Source organism: Aspergillus udagawae (assembly GCF_001078395.1).
Source record: "Aspergillus udagawae IFM 46973 DNA, scaffold_3, whole genome shotgun sequence".
In the NCBI taxonomy this organism is placed as follows: Eukaryota; Fungi; Ascomycota; class Eurotiomycetes; order Eurotiales; family Aspergillaceae; genus Aspergillus; species Aspergillus udagawae.
Window position 1 is genome coordinate 1532752 of NW_025091266.1, and position 23085 is coordinate 1555836.

At 48.6% G+C, this 23085-nt stretch overlaps 7 protein-coding genes across 7 annotated transcripts; 4 read left to right on the forward strand and 3 right to left on the reverse strand.

The window, feature by feature from the left end:
* Positions 1-534: 534 nt before the first annotated feature.
* Positions 535-958, forward strand: Aud_004398 (uncharacterized protein; the record flags this gene model as incomplete). The annotated part of the gene is made up of 4 exons (XM_043289338.1): positions 535-546; positions 597-664; positions 724-810; positions 871-958. 4 exons carry the CDS (start codon positions 535-537, stop codon positions 956-958), a joined length of 255 nt encoding a protein of 84 aa, XP_043145273.1.
* A 267-nt stretch (positions 959-1225) lies between these two features.
* Aud_004399 (putative quinol monooxygenase) lies at positions 1226-1536 on the reverse strand (the record flags this gene model as incomplete). Its single annotated transcript, XM_043289339.1, has 2 exons — positions 1226-1382; positions 1442-1536. The coding sequence occupies 2 exons, from the start codon at positions 1534-1536 to the stop codon at positions 1226-1228; spliced, it is 252 nt and encodes an 83-aa protein (XP_043145274.1).
* A 2075-nt stretch (positions 1537-3611) lies between these two features.
* Positions 3612-5027, forward strand: Aud_004400 (putative lipase; the record flags this gene model as incomplete). The annotated part of the gene is made up of 1 exon (XM_043289340.1): positions 3612-5027. The coding sequence occupies one exon, from the start codon at positions 3612-3614 to the stop codon at positions 5025-5027; it is 1416 nt and encodes a 471-aa protein (XP_043145275.1).
* Positions 5028-6049: 1022 nt separating this feature from the next.
* On the reverse strand, positions 6050-8653 carry Aud_004401 (uncharacterized protein; the record flags this gene model as incomplete). The annotated part of the gene is made up of 7 exons (XM_043289341.1): positions 6050-6542; positions 6637-6987; positions 7075-7186; positions 7254-7760; positions 7822-8004; positions 8108-8215; positions 8302-8653. 7 exons carry the CDS (start codon positions 8651-8653, stop codon positions 6050-6052), a joined length of 2106 nt encoding a protein of 701 aa, XP_043145276.1.
* Positions 8654-10511: 1858 nt separating this feature from the next.
* On the forward strand, positions 10512-12329 carry Aud_004402 (uncharacterized protein; the record flags this gene model as incomplete). The annotated part of the gene is made up of 4 exons (XM_043289342.1): positions 10512-10623; positions 10682-11592; positions 11663-12149; positions 12226-12329. The coding sequence occupies 4 exons, from the start codon at positions 10512-10514 to the stop codon at positions 12327-12329; spliced, it is 1614 nt and encodes a 537-aa protein (XP_043145277.1).
* A 1147-nt stretch (positions 12330-13476) lies between these two features.
* Aud_004403 (uncharacterized protein) lies at positions 13477-14448 on the forward strand (the record flags this gene model as incomplete). Its single annotated transcript, XM_043289343.1, has 1 exon — positions 13477-14448. One exon carries the CDS (start codon positions 13477-13479, stop codon positions 14446-14448), a length of 972 nt encoding a protein of 323 aa, XP_043145278.1.
* A 1589-nt stretch (positions 14449-16037) lies between these two features.
* Aud_004404 (nonribosomal peptide synthase) lies at positions 16038-22728 on the reverse strand (the record flags this gene model as incomplete). Its single annotated transcript, XM_043289344.1, has 2 exons — positions 16038-17774; positions 17827-22728. 2 exons carry the CDS (start codon positions 22726-22728, stop codon positions 16038-16040), a joined length of 6639 nt encoding a protein of 2212 aa, XP_043145279.1.
* Between the last annotated feature and the right edge of the window lie 357 nt (positions 22729-23085).

A 23085-nucleotide genomic window follows, 5' to 3' on the forward strand; every position in this document is an offset into this window, starting at 1 on the left:
TACAGGTGGAGAAGATGATTGGTGTATTCGATCTAGCTTTGATCGAACTTAGACTTTATTGTCTCGCGCAAGGTCGACCGCACAAGCCCCGCACGAACATAATTACCACTCTTGTTAGTGATTATAGTCATCACCCTCACACCGGACAGCGTTCAACGGCGGAGGGAGAGAGTGGGTTAGAAATGAAAGCTCTTGCGCGGGAAGCAACTAATTCGCATTCAGCCAGCGATTCAGCGGGGCTCGAATAACCTTGACTTCACTGCATTTGCGAGAGGGGTACTGTTTTATGGGTTGTGCGGCTTGGAGGGACTTGGTTTCCGGCCCACGAAATCATGGAACTCTATTCTTAGCTTCAACAACTCAGATTCCATATACACGGATTGATGACGACCGATGATGTATTCAACTGCCCTAACATGCCTCTTGTTATATAGAACAGTTTCGCCCCTGCCGTGGATCGTGCTCAGCCTGTTGACAATCTCCTTGCTCCAACTAACATTCAACAATTCACAAGTCATCCTTAACTGAAGCGAAATGCATAACTTGGTAAGTTGATGACTGACCTCCGGCGGCCCCGACTGACAGTAACCGGAAAGACCGCAAGCATCCGCTTCGAAACCGAAAGGGCATGGGAGGACTTTGCCCAGAACGACGATGAAACGACGTGGGTTTATCCCCCTATACAAGCCTACGAGAACAGAGTCGATGCTAACGCCTCAACAGTGTGGAACAGATCTTCCGTGATAAGAACGTCACCATCAGGAAGCCAATCAATGCTAGCCATCATACGCCTCCTATTCTCGAGGTAACGTAAGTGGATTGAGGCTCGTGTTACCGGCTTACCCATATACTCACCGTTTCTTATGATAGTCTCGAGGCGGCGGATGATGTGGAGGCTGAGGATATACAGCGGGCCAAGTATCCGGACGGTGTCCTGGTGCACGTAGAGGAGGACTGAATTGGAGGGTGTGATGCAGTTACAAGCTACTACTTGGATTCTATATCTGAATTTCATCAGCCTTAGGAAGGTGAATCAACGCAGGTTTTTTATGAAAGAGAACTTGGGTGACTGTGCAAGCCCGTTGGAGTAGTTGTTAGTCGCAGTGAAGATCCTAGATCTCCTTCCCATGTCTATCTCTACCTGTACACGGTCAAGCGCAGGATGTATATACCAGGTCTATTCGCAGATTGACTTGACAAACATCAACACCTTCACCATCCCAATCTAAGTAACCCAAAGCTTCGATCTACCCGCGAACCCAGCAACAAACCCACCCCTCTGCATCTGCGGAGGCTGCACAAGACAAGGTCCAATGGCCTTCGAAAAGGCCTTGAACTCCGGGGTGGAGGCATGCGCCTTGAGGTTCTCGGTATCGGTGTACCTAAGCAAAGATAGTCAGAAAACCTCACAATTACCCCGATTGAAATGTAGGGTACCGACTTTTCAACGATCACCAGCTCTTCGGTCTTGTACGGCTGGACGGCATGGTAGATCTGCGTCTTGGGCTCGTTGGCCTCGACGTATTTGCTCACCATTATCTCCCACCACACTACCCGACACACATCCTAACCTCCACCAGGTGTTGTCTTGGGACGATCATCATAAGGCTGATGATAATTATGGATCATTAGTTAGAGCAATAGTATTACTTCAGTAAGGGAGTATCTTCCGCAGAAGTAAAGGAGTAGATGTATTTTTACCAGAGCTCTTTTCTATCCTTAGGTCCCACAAAAGCTTGCGCGACAAAAGTACTAATTATCTCCTACTACTAAGAGCAGGGCTATCTCTAAGAATAGCGGCTTAATATAACAAGCAGTCGCGCGTTATGTGGGGTGAAATGAACCTCCTTCTAAGCAGTCAGTGGACTCATGGCTATTAGAAAAGCGCATTGCAGCCCATATGATGATCAGGGTGACTGAACAGACAGAACTCTGAAAAGCAACTATTAGACCTTATGAAGGAGAATATCCAAAAGTGGTGATGTCTATACCTGCTTATTTTACTGACTTGGCTTTGATTCTGCTCCTGTATGGTACTCTGCGCAATGTTGGTGAAGCATATACTGTATTGTCGAAATGGGATAGAAGGAGCTACGACTAATGCTGCATTTTCCCAGAGAGGGATGGCTTTCTTCCGCTGTGAAACAGTTTCTGCTGTATTCGTATACACTGTACCTTGACCTTTCTCAAATACGCACAGAGGCATCCAGAGGATCATGAGACGACTACACGGATACATATAACTATTGGCACTCTCAGAGGCAATTTATAGCTTGGCCTCCAAATTTCTGTCAAACTTAACAGTAATAGTAGCAGTAGCAGTATTTATATACTACCATAGTCACCTGTAGTCAGATCGAAATACACTAAGGCTTTTACATACAACATAGTGAAAACTTGGTGGACCAAGGGGCACGCAACCTGTAATTCCCATCTCTGTATGTGGGCGCCACCCCTTACATTTGGTTCGGCATGGGGCGACTCGTAATTAGCACATATCTCATATTTGGAAGTTTAAGAGTGTATCTCTGCATATATTCCTAGCAACAAATACTGCTTCCACAGCTTTCTGTGACTAATTCAGTCGCTAGGGTGCTTGCAGGGCCGGTCACAGTCATATGGCCCTGTAATTAAGGAAATAAGGTGACTAATGGCGCTCATATATTTCTGTGCCAACCTGGTCAGGAATGCTGCGCTCTTTGGCTACAGTGTTGTTGTTTTTGGGGGGTGGGGGAAGGTGGGATTTCAAGAGCCTTTGACCCCAGGTTATTTCTCCAGAGGGTCAAATACTTTCGCACCCCCACTACTGTAGTACCGCTCCAGTAAGTTATACTGGGGTTAAATTCTGAAGAAGCTGTTGAGATTAAACTCGAAGATTCCTCTCAATAGCTGTGATCAACTAGCCATTATTCCAGCTAAACCCACTTGATAAATAGTCTTCTGAGCTGAGCGAGCCTCAACAAGAGTAAAGAAAAGAACACCAAGGAATTGTCACTATTTTTCTCTCGTAGATGTGAGCAATGACTCCAAACCTGTCTCTCACCGGATTAGAATTATATATTTGACTACAAAGAGGAAGCTTCTGCTTTGTTGGGCTCTGCAATACGACTGTGTCAAGACCTGAATGCGGAGATATGTATGTCGGTCCTCATCTGGAACGCTATCCCCGGAGTCTATTGAATGTGGTATCCTGGGTGGACTCGGAATGCCTGCATTCCTTGTTCGAATGCCAGGAAGGATAAACATTCACCTCCTATAGGCTACCACGCAATTGGATCTATGTCGTACAGACAGCTGGTGCGACGCTGCTTTGCATATCATTGGCTCTGCACGCCTTTGCATATATGGAGGCAGTCTATTTCGCGTTCGGCCGGAAACCCGTGTCTCAAAAATGTAGCAGTAATAACAAGGGGCCACATCCTAAGAACTGGTTCGAGAGCTGACTATGCACGAGACCTTTACCTGAGATCCACCGTGTTGGAGAATTTAACCCTCACTTCTGGTTCCAGCTATGAGTTCCAAGCTCGGGTGGATGATTTAAATAGAGGTACGTGCCCCAATAGCCGGTTCTCGAAGAAGAGCTACCTCCCACACTTTTGAACTCGGACATTATGAGGAGCTTGACATGGTGTTTCGCAATCCTGGTGCTTGGGCCTCCTGCCCTTGCATCAGAAGATGTTCCCGAACTCCCATCGCGAGATAGCTTCTACACACCAAAAGCCTCCAACTGGACCGACGAGGACGTAGGCACAGTTCTCGATTATCGCAAGGTAACTATCGATCTGCCTGTCTTACCAGGTGGTGATATCGAGTTCGAGGCCTTCCAACTACTCTACGTAACGCAGAACCTGCACGAAGAGAAGGCCACATCTGTCACAACGATTATCGTCCCGGAAGGAGCCAACACCAGCCGGATCCTGTCCTACCAGATTGCTTACGATGCGCCCGACATCAACTGCTCTCCCTCCTACGGGTTGCAGAAAGGTGCTAATAAGGCTGCGGCTGGGTGGTCTCTTAACCAAATGATCTTTGTCGCCGAGGCTCTGGCCGACGCCGGATCGCCGGTTCTGAATATCCCCGACTATGAAGGATCCAACGCCGCATTTACTGTAGGCCCCCAGAGCGCCTATCAGACCCTGGATTCGATCCGCGCTGCGATGCGATCCGGAGATATTACGGGTATCGACAAGGACGCGGAGTCTGTCTTGTTTGGCTACTCCGGCGGCGGATATGCGTCGGAATGGGCTGTTGAGTTCCATCATGACTACGCAATGGACGTTAATATAATCGGAGCTGCGATCGGCGGACCTCCACCGAATATCATGAAAACGTACAAAAATGTCAATGGAATCCTTTCGACGTTGAATGTTTGGGCCATGCTCGGTGTGATGAATGCCATTGATGACATCAATAACTGGATGGATGGAGATCTGAAAGTTGAACACCGTGAGAAATTCCTCGGGGCTCGTCAGCGTTGCAGCGAGCCTGAGGATAAACCCCCGAAGATCCCTACTTGGGCCAATATCAACAATTGGTTCGAAAGCGGGGACGAATTCCTGACGAGGTTCGAGTCGAATCTTACGGAAATTGGCGTTATGGGAAACCGTATCACGGACGAGACGGCACCCAAGTTTCCTCTTTATATCTATCAGGGCACAGCGGACATCATTACAGCTCCGTATAAAGACACAAAAGCACTGAAGGAAAAGTTTTGTGAACATGGGACCTCTGTCTTCCTGGTGAAATGGACGGGACTGGGCCATGGTGGCACTCTTTTTGCTGGCACTACTTGGGCCATGAAATGGATCAAAAAGGTTTTCAACCACGATGAGATCCAAAACGGTTGTCACGAAGAAGAACAGGAAGTGGCTTTAGCCGCTGGAGATCTTGCTGGATTATTCGGAGACCATTATGATGACAGCGAGCATCCTACCGGTAGAGGCCTTGGTTGGGGGGGCAACAACGACCCGCTCTTTATCCAGAGTGGAACACGAGCAGCGGATGTATTCGAAAAGGCAGAGCTGTGAAAGCATCTCTCGATAGGTCGACTGGCTACTTGCCTCGGCGGCCGGCGAGGGGCTGTTCGTTGGTCGTGCATCGTGTGAGGATGGCGATGGAACAGAGTGCTTGGGACTGTGGGTAAAGCCAGAGAATGTGGTTAGTTATCTATCGGCTTGGAGTGAGTCGGACTGGATGATCCGGGATGCTTTCACTGTCTGCAGCTGTGTAATAGATTCAGGATTGTATTGAAATCGCCGCATAGGGCATTCAATGGCAAGAGAATTGACGACAGTTGCGAGAAGTCTTTGAGGCCGGTTGACCGCCTCGGACTCAGTGTCGATAACACCCATGGTTGAGCGTTTTCTAATGTCAGATTAAGGAAAAATGCAAAGTAGATTGAAAAGTCCTGGAAGCCCTCATACAATATTGCGTCTCGTTGTTCTAGTATGCGAGATTTCATCATAATTCTCCCCAGTTTCCCTCCATAATCCATCCCCCTTTCGTCTTCCGTATGCATTGCTTTACGTTGATTTCCTTAACTTGTTGCTTAGCCTTGCTTATCTTAGTCTATGCTTTCCTACGGCCAATTGGCCATCAGTCCCATTAATATATCTCTAGCACAGAGCAGAAGAAGACCACTATACCACTCAATTCGTGGACGTGGAGCATAGTTAAATCTGTTTGCTTGGCTCCAATTTGAGTGCCTGATCCAGATAGTTTCAATAAGAAGTTAACTCTAGTAAAACTATCTCGAATTGGACAGTCTGAATATCGCGAAGATATCTCCAGAGTTATTGTGAAGTTTAGAGCCTATGTCGCACAGCGAGGCAAACATGGTGTTCATGAAAGGGGAAAAAAAAAGATTATACTAGTACTAGAAGACTTTCCTTGCTACTCCTATGGTCCTATACATTGAGATATGGAATAACATAATAAGCAAATTAGGTTCCCTGCTCTTACATTGCATGTGACGGTGCCAACAGTGTCAAAAGCCAGGACTCATTAGTCACTATAGCTTCAGCTATTCCTGTTGGGTGGTTATAAAAGATCAATAATAATCGTCATCATCATTTGCATAATCTTTATGCCCTGTACGGCCTGGTTGTGGGCGACGGTGTGGCCTAGAATGGTCATCTGGATCAGCGCGCTCATCTGGGGTATGACCATCAGTCTTCTTGTCTGGGGGCTTATGACTGTCAGGCTCATTGTCAGAATGAAAAGGAGAGTCGCCTGGTTCAGGCCAATTACGCTCAGTATGCTTGAACGAATCAGGTCGATGGTCCTCATGTTCATCGTCATGCTCGCCTGGATGGTAGTGGTGATCCCCATGGAACTCATCTTCGTCAATATGATACTCGTCGTATACATCATCTTGAAAATGCTCTCTGGTCAGACAGTGATGGTCATGGTCAACTGGCTGGCGTGAAGGATAATCCTGTGAGATGGACGGAATTTTGTGGAAAGGAAAGTGGTCAGATTCCTGTGTATTATCCACCACATGTTCCGTGGGGACAACAGCCCTCGAGTTTGGTGCACTGAAGCTGTAAGGAACTTAGCGATAGACGTCTTTATTATGGTCACAGGAAGTAGCATCTTCCCAAAAGAGCATCACTGTGCAATGGATGGCAGACTTACTCGAGATATTCGAGTTCAACCAGAAGATCTCCGCGGTTGTTGAACTTGGGGTACCTCATTGCGAACACTCCTGATGCTGGCATAATAAACTTGTGTTGCACCTGGAAAGCCTGGTTGAGCTTCTTAGAAATTTGGGACACTGCGTGTTCCAGACGCTTGCGCAACTCGCTCTCCATTGTTGTGGCCTTGTTCTTGAGGTAGCCTTCATTGGTACGAATGATGGTCCCTTTCTTGGTTTGAATTGTGAGCCAGGATCTGTCCCTCAACTGAGGGGCGATTTCTAGGCCTCCGTCGTTGATGGCCTGGAGTTTGAAATTGATATGCCAGTCTGCAATGAGCGTAACCCATTGCCTGTACATTCGGCCAGTCAGTAGAATCCGCGGGAAATACTCTTGCTTGCATCGAGGAAAAGAGCAAGGGAGAAAAGTTTGCACTTACGAATATTTCTTGTCCTTGTTCCAGAGCAATGCATGGTAGAAGACGTGTCGTCCCTTGATTGAGAACATGCGCTCATCGCCACTGTCGGGCTCAATGGTAATCCACGATTGTGCTTCGATAATTCAAGGGTTAGCATGCATGTCTACTTCTCGGCAGAAGGCTTAGGGTACGGAACACACAAGTTTCGTCAATCACCATAGGATATAGCTTCCCGCCCCCAAGTTTAAGGTTCACAGTGTTGCTCCGAGTTTTATGCAATTTCCCTGCCCATGCCCAGCTGGTCCTTCCATTTGTAACATGGCGTTGAAAGCGGAAGCTGCTTGGAGTCTCTTTGGATCCAAAATGATATTTGACACCAATGTTCCATTTACCGGGTACTCCCATGGACAGTGGTGGCCTATCGACAATAATCTCAGTGTCTCTGGCAACTGTTTGGAAGTCTCGAAGGATCCAGTCTTCCCAGAAGCAGTTCGCATTGATACAGAGAGTTGCTCCTCTTTCAACAAATGGACCGGAGTAGTTGATTCCAGGAGGATATGGTGCCTGGTGAGATCCTGTTGTGACCAGTATGCACAAAGCATTCTCATCAATCCCATCCCTTTCCGTTTCGGAGCCGTCAGGTCCTCTCCAGGGATAGACATTGTAGTCTATTATTTTTGGAACAAGCGAGCTTTCCGCCCCAGGCACTGTCATTAGAGAGGTCAACCAGTAGACTCAAATCCTGGGATCGTCTGGATCGCTACTCACAGGTTTGGGGTTGTTGGCTTGTAAAGACGTATCCGAGAAGATTAACTCTGGGTTTCTCAAGCCCAGCACTCTTCACCCAGTCCGCCATGACCTTTTTGAGATTTTCTTTAGCATTTTGAGTAAGGACCGTGGCGGCATACGTGCTCTTCCTGTCGTCGAATGCCTCGTCCGGATTTGACGGATCTGTTCACGGTTTCCCCGATCAACTTAGCTCAGTGTAGGCGGTCGAGGTTGGGGATCGGCCATTAAATGCTGAAGGAATCTCAAATAGTGGCGTACCACTTACCAGATAGACCCATATATAGCTGGGTCAGTTCGAAAATAGCGCCCGTAAACCCTGACTGATTTTGGTAGTCTCTATACTTAGCGTCGTTACGATTGCTATTCTTGTGCCCTAGCTCGCTCATCAGACATCATAAGCCGGAAATAATTCGCAGAAAAGAGGGCTGATAATGTAACTACTGCGGATAGGATGCTTACTGATTCTCATCTTGAAATATAGGTCCCATCCATCCATGTCAAAAGGATCCGGGTATTGGTTTGTCGAATTTGAATAGAGATAGATCCTGCCGCGTAAAACTTTCATCCGGAGATATACCTGACCAGGGTAATCCCTGTCGAAGGCAGGAATAAAGATCTGAGGGGGCTCAAAGGTAACTTTGACCATGTCTTGTGTGCGAGGACCGGTACGTTCAAACAGCTTGAGGGGGTCATCGTACGGCGCCTCTTGCCACATTCTTGCAAAAGAGGCATTGATAAATCTCTGGCTCATAACAATGACTTGGTCATAAGGACTAGGATTAGTCTTCTTCTGGCCTTGATCAATTGCCATTGTGTCGGGCTGTCGAATATCAAGCAAGAATAATCAGCGCAGCAGCTGGGAAGCGAAAACACGAGAAGTTGAGGATTGAGAGCAGATGGCAAATACAGAGCAGACTAAGAGAAACAGATAGTTGAGATGGTTTTGATACTTGATTCCCTTAAATAAGATGGACCTTCAATTGATAATTCAGGATCTATCTCTACATGGGATACGCAGTAATGGTCGGGCATATTTTGATTGGCATTAATACAAGGATGTTCATAATAGTGTGGCTGGCTGAACAGATTAGATAGGATTTTAATCGCTATGGTTCACCTTCTTTCATCATGGTGTGTCTCCTAGCATCAGCTGAGACACATTCTCTTATCTGCATCGAGTCAACATGTGTCTCCTGTCATTTGTCAGACAACTCGGCCACTCCGGGAATGCTGCAGATTGGATAAGCATGGATGTGGGAATAGCTCAACAGCCGCCTGTTCATCAGAATGGCCATAATGTCAGGGAATTACCGTCGCCACCAGTGGCTGCCTGTACATATGCAAGTTCAGCTGAACAAGGTATAAGAATGCAGTTTGTCAAACCTACAGCCGGGTCTAAAGCGTTAGCTCCGCTCGTAGTCATGAAGTCCAAGCTTGTTCTACATATTGACATTTGCCTGTGGCCATTCATCGGCGAGCTCTTTTCGAGTCGAGAGGTGGGCGAAGGGCAAGCGGAGCGTCAAGAGATTCTTTCATGATCAACCCTTTCTGCCATAACTGGAGTAGTACCCCAGTAATTTCTGGCCAGCCAGAAAATCTCATATTTCACGCTGTCCCAGTGGCTGCCTGCAGATACGAGGAGTCGAGGACTTCTCCGTTGTCAACATATGACTCTAGCTCTCCTATGGCTGGGTCAACTAATCTCTGTACACTTGCAAAGGAATAAAAAGGGTTGTTGTTTATGAGATAGCATTTTCAGCGCAGAGGCCCTTTGTGTAAAACATCTTCGCAAGTGCTGGTATACGACCTCCGTGCGAAGGTTAGCGAGAACCCCAGGTGGCTCATCGTTTACTCATTTTATGAAAGTCAAGGACTTTGTGCTTGTGCAATAAGCGAGCAGGTTTGACAACGAGTCATGGGCAATTTCCTAGAATACAATGGACTAGTTAAGAAGTGACCGCTATCACCAATGACAGAATAATTCTACAGAAGAGTTCAGCTGAAGAATTGACGCCTCCCTGCTCCATGCAAGCACTCATGTTAGATTACCCCGCTTTGTGACTGTCATATGCATGTCCCTTGTGTGGAGGGCCCGATCCTCTTCCTAGCGCTATTTGTAGTTTGATAATACCATAGTGGCTGAGCTGGTGCACTATTTCATGCTTTATTAGATTGCATCAAAACTTCTCGCTTCCATCCCAATGATCTCAATAGCCCGCTAAGCTTCGGCGAGACCGTCTAGGTTCCAGGCTGACCTTAAATATTTAACACTAGTTGGGAAGTCGTGCATAGCAGCCTGAAGCCAGCGGAGCCAGTAGTGTTACTCCGGTCTTGTCGGGCCTATCTTAGCTATCATATTAGCTTTCAACCGGTGTCCCCGTTCCGCACTTGCAGGTAACCATGTACTAAGCCAAGAGTCGCAGCAGGGAGCGCTACGATTCCACTCTTACGGACCTGAGCAGGAGACTAGATGGAAATCCGGCTGCACCAGGATGGGTTATTCTCAGTCCACAACGAGTGAGTATTTGTTTGCCTTGCGTGTACTTATAAGGCCTGATCACCGCGCAGTCGTGACCACCAGACCTTTGTTCATTCTCCTTTCTCAACGTCGATTCTTCTTGCTTAACTCGAGACGCAGAAATTTTAGCTACAGAAGCAGCTTGCCCACTATGGGGACGAATCCATCCAGTAACAATGCGAACGAACCGGACACAAGAGCATCACTTGTGGAAACACTCGGGGCTTTGGAGAAGATTCTTCGGTTTGTAGAGAAATACAAGGGTAAATATTCCCCGCGTGCAGTCAAGTCGTTCTGCTGATTAAAGTGGTACGCTTCCAGTTGCCGCTTTGGTTATCCTGGCTCTGGCATACCCGAAACTCGCCGCCAGCTGTGGCTGGAAAGGGTCAGATGCTTCTTCGGCTGAGTCTCTGTTCTCTGTGCCGTTGTTCGTGGCAATGGTCTTGCTCGTCGCAGCCAGTCAATCTACAAATGTCTCCTGGCAGCTACGATATGCATACCTGGAATGGCAGCCTCTCACCACTTGGCTCGACGGCTTCACCGGCGGGCACACTATTACTCTTGTCCTAATCACCCTTTTCTTCTTCCCGGTCCTCTGGCTCGGCATTCTCGGCTTGATATCGTGGCAGCTTATCCTGTTGAAGTACCGCCAATACGTCCGACAAGTCACTGCAGATATGAGCGAGCTCAGGGCCCAGGCTAAAATAGCTCTGGATCGCAGTCAGGAATATGCCACTGCAGCATCTGAGTACGAGTGGCGTGTGTTGAAAGTGGTAAAGGAAATCTATCTGGTCCAGACCCAAATTACTGAGGTCTTTGACCGGCAACCCGGTGCCTTCAACCTGTTAGCCCAGAATGTAGAGAGTGCTGTCCAAGCTGGAAAGGATCTCACGGACCTCACCAAGGACATATTGGTCGGCCTGTCGAAGGCAGAAGATGAATTCGGAAAGGTTCAGCAACTCGCCGACAAGGTGACCACGCTTGCTGAACATGGAGAAATTGTCGACGCTGCTTCTTCTGCGGTGGCCATCCAGGAGCGATTGACTGCTGTTCATGAGGCCGAGAATTCCCTTCTCCAAATTAAAGAAGGGACCCACAGCATCATGGTGAAAGTTTATCTCGATGATATGCTGGCGACGCAGAAGAAGCTCCTCGAAGAACTTCAGGCGAGAGCCAGGGAAAGGGAAGAACAAGCTGAAGAAGACGCACAACCGATTCTCGATAATACAGTGGTATGGACAGTTTATTCCAGCTTGGTGATGTCGTTCCACCTTTTCGGTTTACTAATACAGTCTCAATTAGACTCTAACGAACCCAATCGCGATTGTGGGCAGTTTAAGGGGCGCAGTTGAGAACATTGATGACCGGTGGTACCCACTTGAGCTGCCATTTGCTGTCAGCCTCTTCAATCATTGCACCAACAACATCTTCGTGACGGACAATGGCATCCTCAGTTTGGATTCGGCCGGCGGAACAAACAGGGAACAGCGAACAGGACAGGTTCTTCCCTTCTACGATCAGATTCCCGCATACTCAATGTTTCCCTTCTGGACCGATTTGAAGATCTGCGAGGGAAAGCCACACGGGATCTATTATGAGATTGTCGGAGAGCCCGGGTCGAGATCTCTCACGGTGGAATGGTATGTGACACGGTTCTCAAAGGAAGATCAATACTTTCACTTTAACTTGCGGATTGACGAGGCGCACCCGAATATTGTCACTTATCAGTACTATGATGCTGTGGACAAAGGTGCTGAGTGTACCATCGGAGTTCAAGGGGCCGATGGCGGTGGGTTTGCCATTTCCATTTCCCTTGTCTTGGTGTGTCGTCTCATGCATGGCCCTACTGACGCATTCTTTGCTAGTGTTTAAAATGTTCTCTCACAACGAGGCCAAGGTAGAGCCAGGACTCCGGGTAGTCTTCAACACAGCGGAGAACACGATGGATGTCTCCACGTTCTCAATATAAGCATATTCCGTTGCCGAGGGTGCCGCATTGGTGGGTCAAACCCTCTCATGACGACCAACCGGAAAATTATGGGACTGGCCCAGAACCGGTATCTGCGGAAGTCGCTGACGGTGCCTGTCAGACTCAGCGGGTCCAACAGGAGCTCTTTTCAATTGAATGTATAATTCAAGATCTCTTCGCTTGTTCGGGTGGCTTCATTCGCTGCCATTTTGAAGTGAAGAGCTGGAGGCTAGGGTTTTCGTATCGGATTCATGAACAGTGACTTACCCACGGGGAACAATTCCGCTTTAAGTTTGCGGTGGGGTTATCAGTGGTCTAGAACGTCTAGCTTGAATCAATAAGAAGAACAATACGGAGTAGAAACACCTGTAATAGCCTCTAAATACTTGGCATGTTTCCTACGCCGTAATGGGGCCTGTGTTGGCACGTTGCGCCGGATGTATCCGATTGAATCGAATTTGCTGCTAATGAAACGCTATGAATTCTCACAAATTCTCCACTTATTGGACTGTGATGATCCTCTCCGGCTCGAAGTTGGATCTCAGATTGCCTACCTCCCTTCATAGTCACCCTGGGGATAGACTATCTTATTTCTACAATATTCTGCCAAAGTCTATAGATAAGCACTCTATACTCAGCCCGTATCCAAGAAACCTGCAGATAACTACTTGGAGATATATTTATACCATACCGGCATGCCCGCATTTATCCTCACGCATCAAGATCTTTAAAAAAAAACATTAATATATATATATGGTGAGGTTTGTCGGAAGGACTACTGATGCTATTGACAAGTTTCAGTGGGCGAAATAGTCCGTAACATTGTGCGACTATGGAATATGCTTCGTCTTGATTGCTTCCACCTGGCAGGGCACGAGATGAATATGCAAACAAGTCAAAACGGTCGCAAGGCTGCCCAGCCACCTAACGGGTTCTCGCAATCTGTCACCATCACTCGATAACGTGTCCCAGCCAATCCGTGATGTCTCTTTTCCGTACGCTTCATAGCGCTGCATGTTTTTCTGTCCTAATTCTGCAAATTCTGGGTCTCATTCCTCTATCTCTTTATTACATCCTGCGATGTACGCGCCCACACGCAGGCTTCACCTGGCAGCAGGCCCTTGGGAGGCGGCTTCTTTTTGACTTAATGGCATTCTATACTCGCATACGGCTTGTTACGAACCTTCCACTGTCTCCTGGCGTGCTCGGAGAACGTGTCGTTTCTATTCCACCCGCTTCGAACAGTTGTCTCTACAGGGGGCCGCTTTCTGATCCTGAGATACATCCGACCACCGTGAGTGGGACGTGGTATCCAGCAGCGCCCCCTAAGTCGACGTCCCTAAGAGATACTGCTCGCGAAGGTGGAGGTATCCTGTTGCACTTCCACGGCGGCGGCTATGTCATCGGCAGTGGGCGACCCTTGGATAGTGGGCACATGGCAAATATTCTAACGCGATACGTCACGCCCTTCGCGTTGTTCGCCGAATACCGTCTGTCCTGCACTCCAGATGGCCGGTTTCCAGCAGCTTTACAGGACGGATTATCAGCATACTTGTTCCTGTTGGACCAAGGTGTGCAACCACAACATATTGTGCTTAGTGGCGACAGTGCGGGTGGCCACTTGGTTGTTTCCCTTCTACACTATATCGACGAGTTCCTTGCGCCAGGTATAGTGAAACCTAGTATCCAAGCGCCATCGTGCGCCCTCCTCTGGTCTCCTTGGTTTGATGTTGCTGGTGCAGCATTTGCATCCGATGTTGCCTCTCGCCCTCGCTATCACACTGACTACTTACCGGCATCATTCGCTGAGTGGGCTGTTGCCGCGTTCGCTCCGTTGGCCTCTGTCGACAGGGACAGTGAGTACGTGACCTTGCTGCACAGGCCTTTCAAGACGAAAACCAAAATATGGACACATGTCGGTGCTCTCGAGTTATTGTACGACGAGGTGATTGAGTGGACCGAAGAAATGCGACAGGTCGGATGCGATATTTCCCTAATGGTGGCAGAGCGTGCATACCATGATGTAGTCGAGAGTTCCTATATCAACGGGTTCAAAGCGGAAAGCGAGAAAGCTGCGTGCCTGGCAGGAGAGTTTGTCCGGCGAGTCCTGAGTCCATAATACTGATTTATTCTGTCATATGTAAGATAATCAGACACTTGAGCCCAAAAGCCGAGAAGAATCATTTTACACTCTATAATACGAGCCTAGCGGAGCCCACAGATACCCAGCTGGGAAGAGCTCAGAGCAGATGCATGTGGCGACTAACAGACTGCCCGACGACGATGGGGAAAGTCTCAGGGAGGGGAATAAAACGTGCGCGGGTCAACAGAAGGCTTACCGAGAGGCGAGGCAATCAACGTACCGATAAGTTGTATAAGTACTTCGTGGACGAGTAACAAGTCCCGGCGTATGGGTGGAGCCAAGTCCCTCACAAACTGGAGAAACTGCAATGACCTATCAAACTCACCAGGCGGTGACCTGAAGATTCACCCGACTGCCTGTTGACGCGGCCAACCGGCGAATCCGCGAGCGGCAGCAGACACCGAGAGGGGCCCACCATTCTAGGCTCCGTGCCTGCCTATCGTGCTGAGGATACAGACCAATAATTGCGACGGCATAGAGAAGTCAATAATTGAAGTTAGCCAGGGGCTTCTGGAGAGGGGTTTTCCGCCGATACAGGGTAGTGTTTCCGGACGCCATTCGTGATTTATGTTAGCTTGAGTGTTGCAGCTCCGCTACCCAAAACGTGCCCCGGCGCTCAGTGGTACAGTATAGTAAAAATTTCAGGCGGTATCTGGTTTGGCACTTTAAAGATTAGGAAAGGTACCGGCTCCGCAAACATTAGGGCATATTTCAGAAGCTCGCCCAGGTGCGGGCATCTGACTTACAACCGACCTTCAAATTCCACAGTGCTTAATAAACTCATTTCTTTCGATCCAGTGAACTGTGTGGCTTTCTTTTTTTTTTTTTTTTTTTTTTGCTTCCTTTGATATGGCGCTATCCAATTTGACAAGGACAGCCCTTTAATATTTCTGTCCTTGACGTGCCGAAGCCAAGCATTATAAACCAGACAGATGTAATCGTTCGGATGTCAAGGGCAGGCATCTGCGGGTCTGATTTGCATATATATCGTGGTACAATGGAAGGTCAAGTTCTTCCAGTCGGTATTGGCCATGAAGGAGTTGGATATGTATCCGAAGTTGGGTCAATGGTGGACACTCTGAGCATTGGGGATCTTGATACGTCGCTGACTCCTTCTCTTTACGCTGCTTTCGGCAATGAACGGGAACTGGGTGGAACGCAAGGGGGTCAATCATAGAGATTAATACCTTTCATGTAATCCTCCATCCTATTAGCCACTTAGAGGAGACTGCTTATATATTTAGCAAATCTCTGTAGGAATAAGACGGGGAACTCTACAGGAAGTCTACTATAGTCACTGTATTAGATAGTAATAGAGGTTTTTACTATCATGACTAACTAATTATACCTAGTCTTCATTATCAACTAGGTTTAATTTCAGGGTCTAAACTCGATCATGAGTTTCATTTGGGATAGAGGGTAAGAGTGTTTCCAGTTACATAGACACTCTGCTTAGTTATAGTTCCTTTACTATACTGCATGGTATTTCTTCATTTCATTTCAACTTCGGTATCCCTCAGAGAGTCAGATCAATCAGGCCAGAAACCCAACCTGATTCATTTCTTTTAAAGACATCCCATCATCTCCCCAACTGTCAACTCTGATCTTCCCCGCACACTCGCAGTCACCACTTCCTTAAACACTCTTGTAAGATCACTCAACAATTTCGCCACAGTATCTGACGTAATAAACCGCTCGTCATAGTATATCCTCCATTCGATCTCCCCTTCCAACAAAGTGACCTCGATCCCGAAGGGATCGTCGCAACTAGCGTAGGAGCTCTGGAATTGGAGATCCTGACCCCAATCCAACGATACCACATTCTGCGGCTTGACGTTCATATTCAGAGAATGTCGAAGGATGGGTTTGAGATGCTCCATTTCTCGCAGTTCGAGCCAGCCGACGTGCTCGTATGGGATCATAGCCGCTTGGAAGCGCTGTGAAGAGTGGAGGAGGTCGTGAACTGTTTGGGCCTTGTCGAGGTGGATTCGGATGGGGAGGAAGAGAGTCGTAGGACCAATGAGATCTTGGATACCTTCGACAGGGTGGTTGCGACCTGAGCGGTCCGAGTAGAAGATTACGTCCTCTGTGTCCAGGTGGGTTGCGATTGCGAGGCCGCTGGCTACTTCGAGGATCGTGGGTAGGGTGATCTCGGACGGGGGCAGCCGGGGTAGGGGCTGGGTGAGCTTTTGGTCGGTTTGGCGGAGATCGTGGGGTGGGGGGTTGCCGCGGATCGTGAGGAGGGCTTTTGTCTTTGCGGTAGAGAGATAGGATGTCCAGAACGCCGTGGCGGCGGGTTTGTCGGCGGTCTGGGTGATGTATTTGACGAACTGGGTCATTTTGGGGAGGGGCCCATCCACATTGACGCCGTTTGTATAGGCTATTCGTAGTTCTGAGAAGAGCATGCTTCGTGAGAAGCCGTCATAGATTGAGTGGTGGGCGCTGAGGACAAAGTAGTGCTCTGGAGTAGTGTCTGGACTGGTGGTGATGAGGGCGAGACGGACAAGTCTGTCGCCGAATCTCATGGGTGTGCTTCGGTCAGATCGGAGGTAGTTTTGAAGATTATGGCTTTCATGCCACATTTCTTGACCGTCTTCTTTTATCACCGCCTGAAAGATTCCAGAACCGGTGCGGATGAGACGGGAACGGAGAGTGGGATGGCGGCGGATGGCGGCGTTCCAGACTGCCTTGAGCTTGGAAAGGTCCATCGACGGCGAGAGCGTGAATATGGCCTGGGATTGCCAGTCCCATGGTCCTGATGGGTCTTTGTTTGCCTCGGGGTAGCCTGTCACGTAGTGGAGTTGCATTCGGGTACAGGGATAGATGTCCTCAATGTCGTCAAGATCGTTGATTCTGCATTGCTTGACTGTTTGACAGCGGAGTTCCTCAATACCTACTCCCTGCAGTAATGAGAATGGTGGGAGTTCAACGTTACTGGCGCTGTCCTGCACTGTCAGGGCCAGATCTCGGAGCGTTGTACAATGGAATATATCATAGACGGTCATTGTAATGCCCTCCTTTCGTGCCATTGAGACCAGTCGCATGGCAAGGATACTGCTGCCTCCGAGGGCGAAAAAGCTGTCGTCAACACTGATGTGCTCGACGTTGAATAGAGCCCTCCAGAGGTCGTGGATACGCCATTCCATTCTTGTGGAAGGTGGAATAGAGGTTTTGGTGCTTGCTTTATCACCTCGTAGGCTGGAAAGATATGCCATGGAGTGCTTGGATGATAAATTGTGAAGAGCTTTGCGGTCGATTTTGGCGGATGCTGAAAGCGGGAGAGAGTTGACAGGTATGTATACCTACGGGATAATATTAGTCGAGCAATGTAAGATTTACAGAAATGTGACATACCGAAGGGATCATGTATCTCGGCAGTATAGACCGCAGCCTTGAATCTGCACTTTCTATGAAGCTTTGGAAATATTTCAAATTCTCTGCAGAGTCGGCAAGTGCGGTATTTGGGCACCCCGCTTTATCACTTTGCAATGCGAGAAACGCAGCTAGAAGCTGCTCACCATCCTCGGAACTTATGACTGTCACTGCCACCTTCACAGAATCTGGGATATTCTGGCGCAGTTGATGTTCAACCTCCGTGACCTCGAGACGCTGGCCATGCAATTTGACCTGGCCATCGTTGCGGCCTATGAACAGTAAAGAGCCGTCGGCGCCGTAACGCGCCAGATCCCCGGTTCTGTAAAATCGTCGACCCTTTCTTTGCCCGTTCTTTCTGGACCAGATCGGATCCTCGATAAATGCCGCACGTGTCTGGGCGTCGTCTCCAAGATAACCGCGTGCGAGATTAGGACCTTCAATCAAAAGCTCCCCAATGCCCCCGATAGGAGTCAAGCTGTCCGGATCCTCTGGATTGACGATCCATGAGAGACACCCAGCTGCCCATCCAATGTTGCTGGGATCTTCTTGACTTTGAAACCCCGCCTTGCCGGCACTGTATACAGCGCACTCCGCAGGTCCGTATATGTTCACTAGGTTGACATGGTTGGCCCATATCTTTACGACCTCTTTCGTCATGACTTCACCGGCCACGGCTAAAACAGTTACATTCGGCAGCTCTTCGGGCCGCAGATAACTTGCTACCGTCGGAGTCAGAGAGAGCTGATTCGCGCCAAGCGACTGGATTGCTCCTTTGAGATTGTTCATTCGGTCATACTCCGAGGGAATGCATACGCACCCACCGAATATGAGGGTGGAAAATATATCTCCCAAACTCACATCGAAACTGTAAGATGCAAATTGAAGCACACGCGACTGCTCGTTGCGCTTGAGCAAAGGTCCCCAAGCCAGAGCACCGGAGCAGAACGCTTTATGCTCAACCACTATACCTTTAGGAGTTCCCGTACTTCCGGACGTGAAGACAATAAATGCAGCATTGCTCGGAGCGACGTCGTTGCTCATAAAGTCTGATTTCGGAACAGCATCGATGGTGTGGCCATCAACAGTCAGGGCCTTTAACCCAAGCTGCTTAAGGCGCTCAGTATAACACAAGGATGTAAGAATCACGTTTGAATACGGCTTTCCAAGCTTTGCAATTACTGTCTTGATACGCCCAGCCGGGTCGGCAGGATTGACAGGGACGAAGCAGCCTCCCGCTTTGAGAACCGCAAGCATGGAAACAACCGCCCAGAGCGATTTATCGAAATAAACAATCACAGTGGATTCTGGTCCAACACCGTATTGCATTCGCAGATGTTTAGCCAAGTTCGAAGAATACAAATCAAGAGAATTGTAGGTTAGTTGTCCATCCCATGCACAGATGGCTTGAGAGCTTCCTTGCTGCTGCGCTCGCTTGCTGAAAAGCTTGTGAATGCATGATGTTGAAACAGGTGGATATACTCCCATGTTGTTCCATTGCAGAATTTGCATTCGGTCGTTTGATGTGATTTTTTGCAGCTCAGAGACAGTCGTAGATGATTCCCTTAGATATAACCTCTGCAGGATATCATTCATCTGCCTGCACACCTGCTGGACCTCCTGTAAGGATAACAGTTTTGGATCGAACGATGCGCGGAGATCAATTCCGCCATCTAAAAGCTCACATTCCATAACGATTCCGAACTCCATGTGGGGGAAAGCGAGTTCATTCCGTTTCAGGACATTCGGTGAGTCCCGGGCACGAGTGGATGTTTGGATAAGCAAGAGGCTCCGAAACCCACAAGCTGCATTTGCATCGTCGCTCAGTTGCCGAATATTCTGAAGCCCAAATTGAGAAAAGGGGAGAATATCGACGTAGTTGTTCTGTATATCCGAGAGAAAGTCCAGTATGCACTTATCAGGCGAGATCCGAGTTCTGAAAGGGACGGTCGTGAATGTCGGTCCCGGAATGGCCTCAATACCAGGCAAGCTTAACGAGCGACCGTTTAGAGTCAGTCCGGTGACGACGTCTGAGGAATTGGAATATATACTGAGAATGAGCGACCAAGCTGCTTGGATTATAGTAGCTGTTGTTATTGAACCTCTTTTTAGTGATGATGGGTGCAAGCACTTGGTTGAGCTCGAAGTCTCTTGGAATGATACTCGAACAACTTGGTGTGACTTTTGCACCTTGGGGATATAGGTTGGGTGAGGAAGGCGCGGAAAGCTCGATGATGGGGCATCGGTCAGGTTCCACTCCCAGAAGGCTTTCGAAGCTTCCTTGCTCTGCTGTTTAATGTGCCTGATGAACGTGTTGAATCCTGGAGGCCTTTCTGTGGCAGGCTGCTTAAGATATGCTTGCTCAACTGAGCTGGCAATGAGTGACTCGGACCATCTGTCTACTAGAGCATGGTGGACAGTCCAGATGAGGTGACGGCGAGGATGGTTCTGCAGGCGTACGACTGTAAATTGGGACAGTGCTTCCTCGCTAGTCTTATCTTTCTCATTAACGGCTGCGAGAGCACTAGCAATATCAGCGGCATCGATCATCCCCCATCGCAAAGGCTCGTTAATCACTACCTGTAGTAAGTCCGAGTTATGAATGAAGAACCTCGTCTTGAGAACCGCAGTACTTGCTGCAACTTCTTCCCATGCCGCTCTCAGTTTTTCAATGTCCACTGAATCAGGTAGACTGTATACAAACTGGAGTATGTAGGCGCTAGCGTCTTTCATAGAGAGGGCCAGAAGTCCCTCCTGTATAGGTGAGCATGGATAAACGTCTTGGATGCGACTTTCGGAAACCGAGAACCGACTGGCAGCCTCTCGGCGGACGCGTTGCGCATCTCTAGGTGCATCAAGAAGGGAGAATGGTGGTATGGTAGTTTGATTGTGGTCATTGGGGTTGAGCGTCCCTGTAGCTAGGGCCATTTGACGCAGTACCGGATACTTAAATATCTTTTCGAAGCTTAGGTCAATATTCTTTGCTCTAGCAGCAGTTACCAGTTTAATGGCCATGAGCGAATCGCCGCCAAGGGTAAAAAAGTTGTCTTCGGGTGTGATGACCAGTGGATTGATATCGAAGGCAGCTGCCCATGCACCCAGGAGTTTTGCTTCTGTCTCCGTCAACGCCACCCTGCGTTCCTTTCGCGCTGAGTTACTGGTGGGAGTCACAAAGGACACAAGTTGTTTGACTGACAAAGGGGCAATAATATCACGGACGCGTTTCCGATCGACCTTCCGAGAGGCACTCAAGGGTAAAGTACGGACTGGAATCCATATAGATGGTATAGCATAGACTGGCAGCACTTGTTTCATCGCGCTCTCGATTTTATGCACGGCTGCCGCGAATTGTTGCTGTGTAAAGGACGAAGTGCATATGGCTGGCAGACATTCAGGTGTCTCCCAATCCAGGAAGCCAAAGCTCCCAGTACTTTGGACAAAAGCCACCAACTGTTTGCTAATCAAATTAGATGAGGCGATTGCTTCCACAACGATACGTTTGGATTCAACATCTTGTATAGAAACCAGACAGTCATGCGCATTTTTCTCGACCTCCTCGAGCTCCAGGCGTTGCCCTCTTATCTTCACTTGATTGTCGATCCTGCCCACATAGACGACCGTTCCATCCTTGAGACATTTGGCGAGGTCTCCAGTCCGATAGAATCGACTTTGCGGGTTCATAAGGTGAGTAGGCATCCATCCTGGGCTGCAGATAAATTTGTCCTTTGTTTCCGCGGGTCTATTCAAATAGCCCCGACCGACAAGAGGGCCCTCAATGAATAGCTCTCCCACCTCTCCCACGTCGGCAAGCTCATTGGAATCATCTTGCCTCACAATCCAGGCACGCGAGCCAACCGGCCGTCCGATCTCTGCGGGGACTGTCTTGCGTTGACTGGCATCTGTTGTAAAACAAATCACACAGCATTCCGCAGGCCCATACACGAGAATCAATTGTAGTATTGCAGACCACTTCTCGACGAATGAAATTGGACAGGCTTCTCCGCCCAACACAAGCGTTCTCAACGTTGGAACGGTCTCGATGGCAATAGTCCCAGCCAGAGAGGGAGTGAACTTTGCATTGTTGACCCTCATGCGGTTCATGGATTCGACAATAGCATTGTTGCGGTCCCATTCCGAGGGTATGCAGATTGTGCCACCATGTGCGAGAGTTGCGAAAATGTCGGTGATGCAGGCGTCAAACGCATAGGAGGCAAACTGGAAAACACGTGACCGATGCCCATATCCCAACAGGCGTCCAGTGACTGTTGACGTGGTTGCTAGTTGTGAATGCTCGATTACAACCCCCTTCGGAGTGCCAGTACTTCCCGAGGTGAAAATCAAGTATGCTGGATTGGAAAGGTCCTCACAGGAACATTCCGTTTTTGCCTTGTGCACATGCTCTTTGGTCAATGCAGAAAGAGTGTTCCCATCACAAACCACAGTCTCCTCCACGAGGGCTTCAGAGATGTTGACACACTTTGTTGATGACAGACCAACGGTTGCACCTGTCTGTCGAACTATCGTTTCGAGGCGACCGGCAGGCTGTGAGACATCCAACAAGAGGAATGCTCCGCCAGCCTTCAGTACTGCGAGCAGTCCAACAATCGTCCAGACAGACTTCTCAAAGCAGAGAGGAACAATGACATCCGGACCCACTCCATGAAATACTGATAGGTGAGAGGCCAGCTGTGATGAATATTTGTCAAGCTCATCATATGTCAGGCTGCCATCCCAGGAGCACACTGCTTGTAGTTCAGGATGTTGAGTCGCTTGTGCTTCAATTAAACAATGGACGTGTGTATCTGCAGCTGGTGGCACTTTCTGATTCCAGTCAAGGCTTTCTTGAAACATGCTGGAGGCACGGTACCCTCTGGCCCTGGCCATTTGGACGGAATTTCCGATCGTCGTAGACGAAGGAGATAACATAGAGGTTAGAAGTGATCCCAGACCGAGGGAAGAAAAGAGGATGCAACAAGTTGAACCACGGATAGAAGAATGGACACTGGAGCTGCTATCAAATGGCTATACTTTGGTTTCTGATGACCTGGGACCAGATGGAAAGGCTTTCAATTTATACCTTTCACTTCAAAAGCATCGTGGCCAGAGTTCGGAGTTTCTAAAATATGACCAGGGAATTCAGAGCTACGAACAGTAACGACGGAGCCAATATTCCCACGATTGCTCTATAGAGTAAGGTGGATTGACCAAACTATACTGTGATGCTAAGGAAGTCAGGAAAGA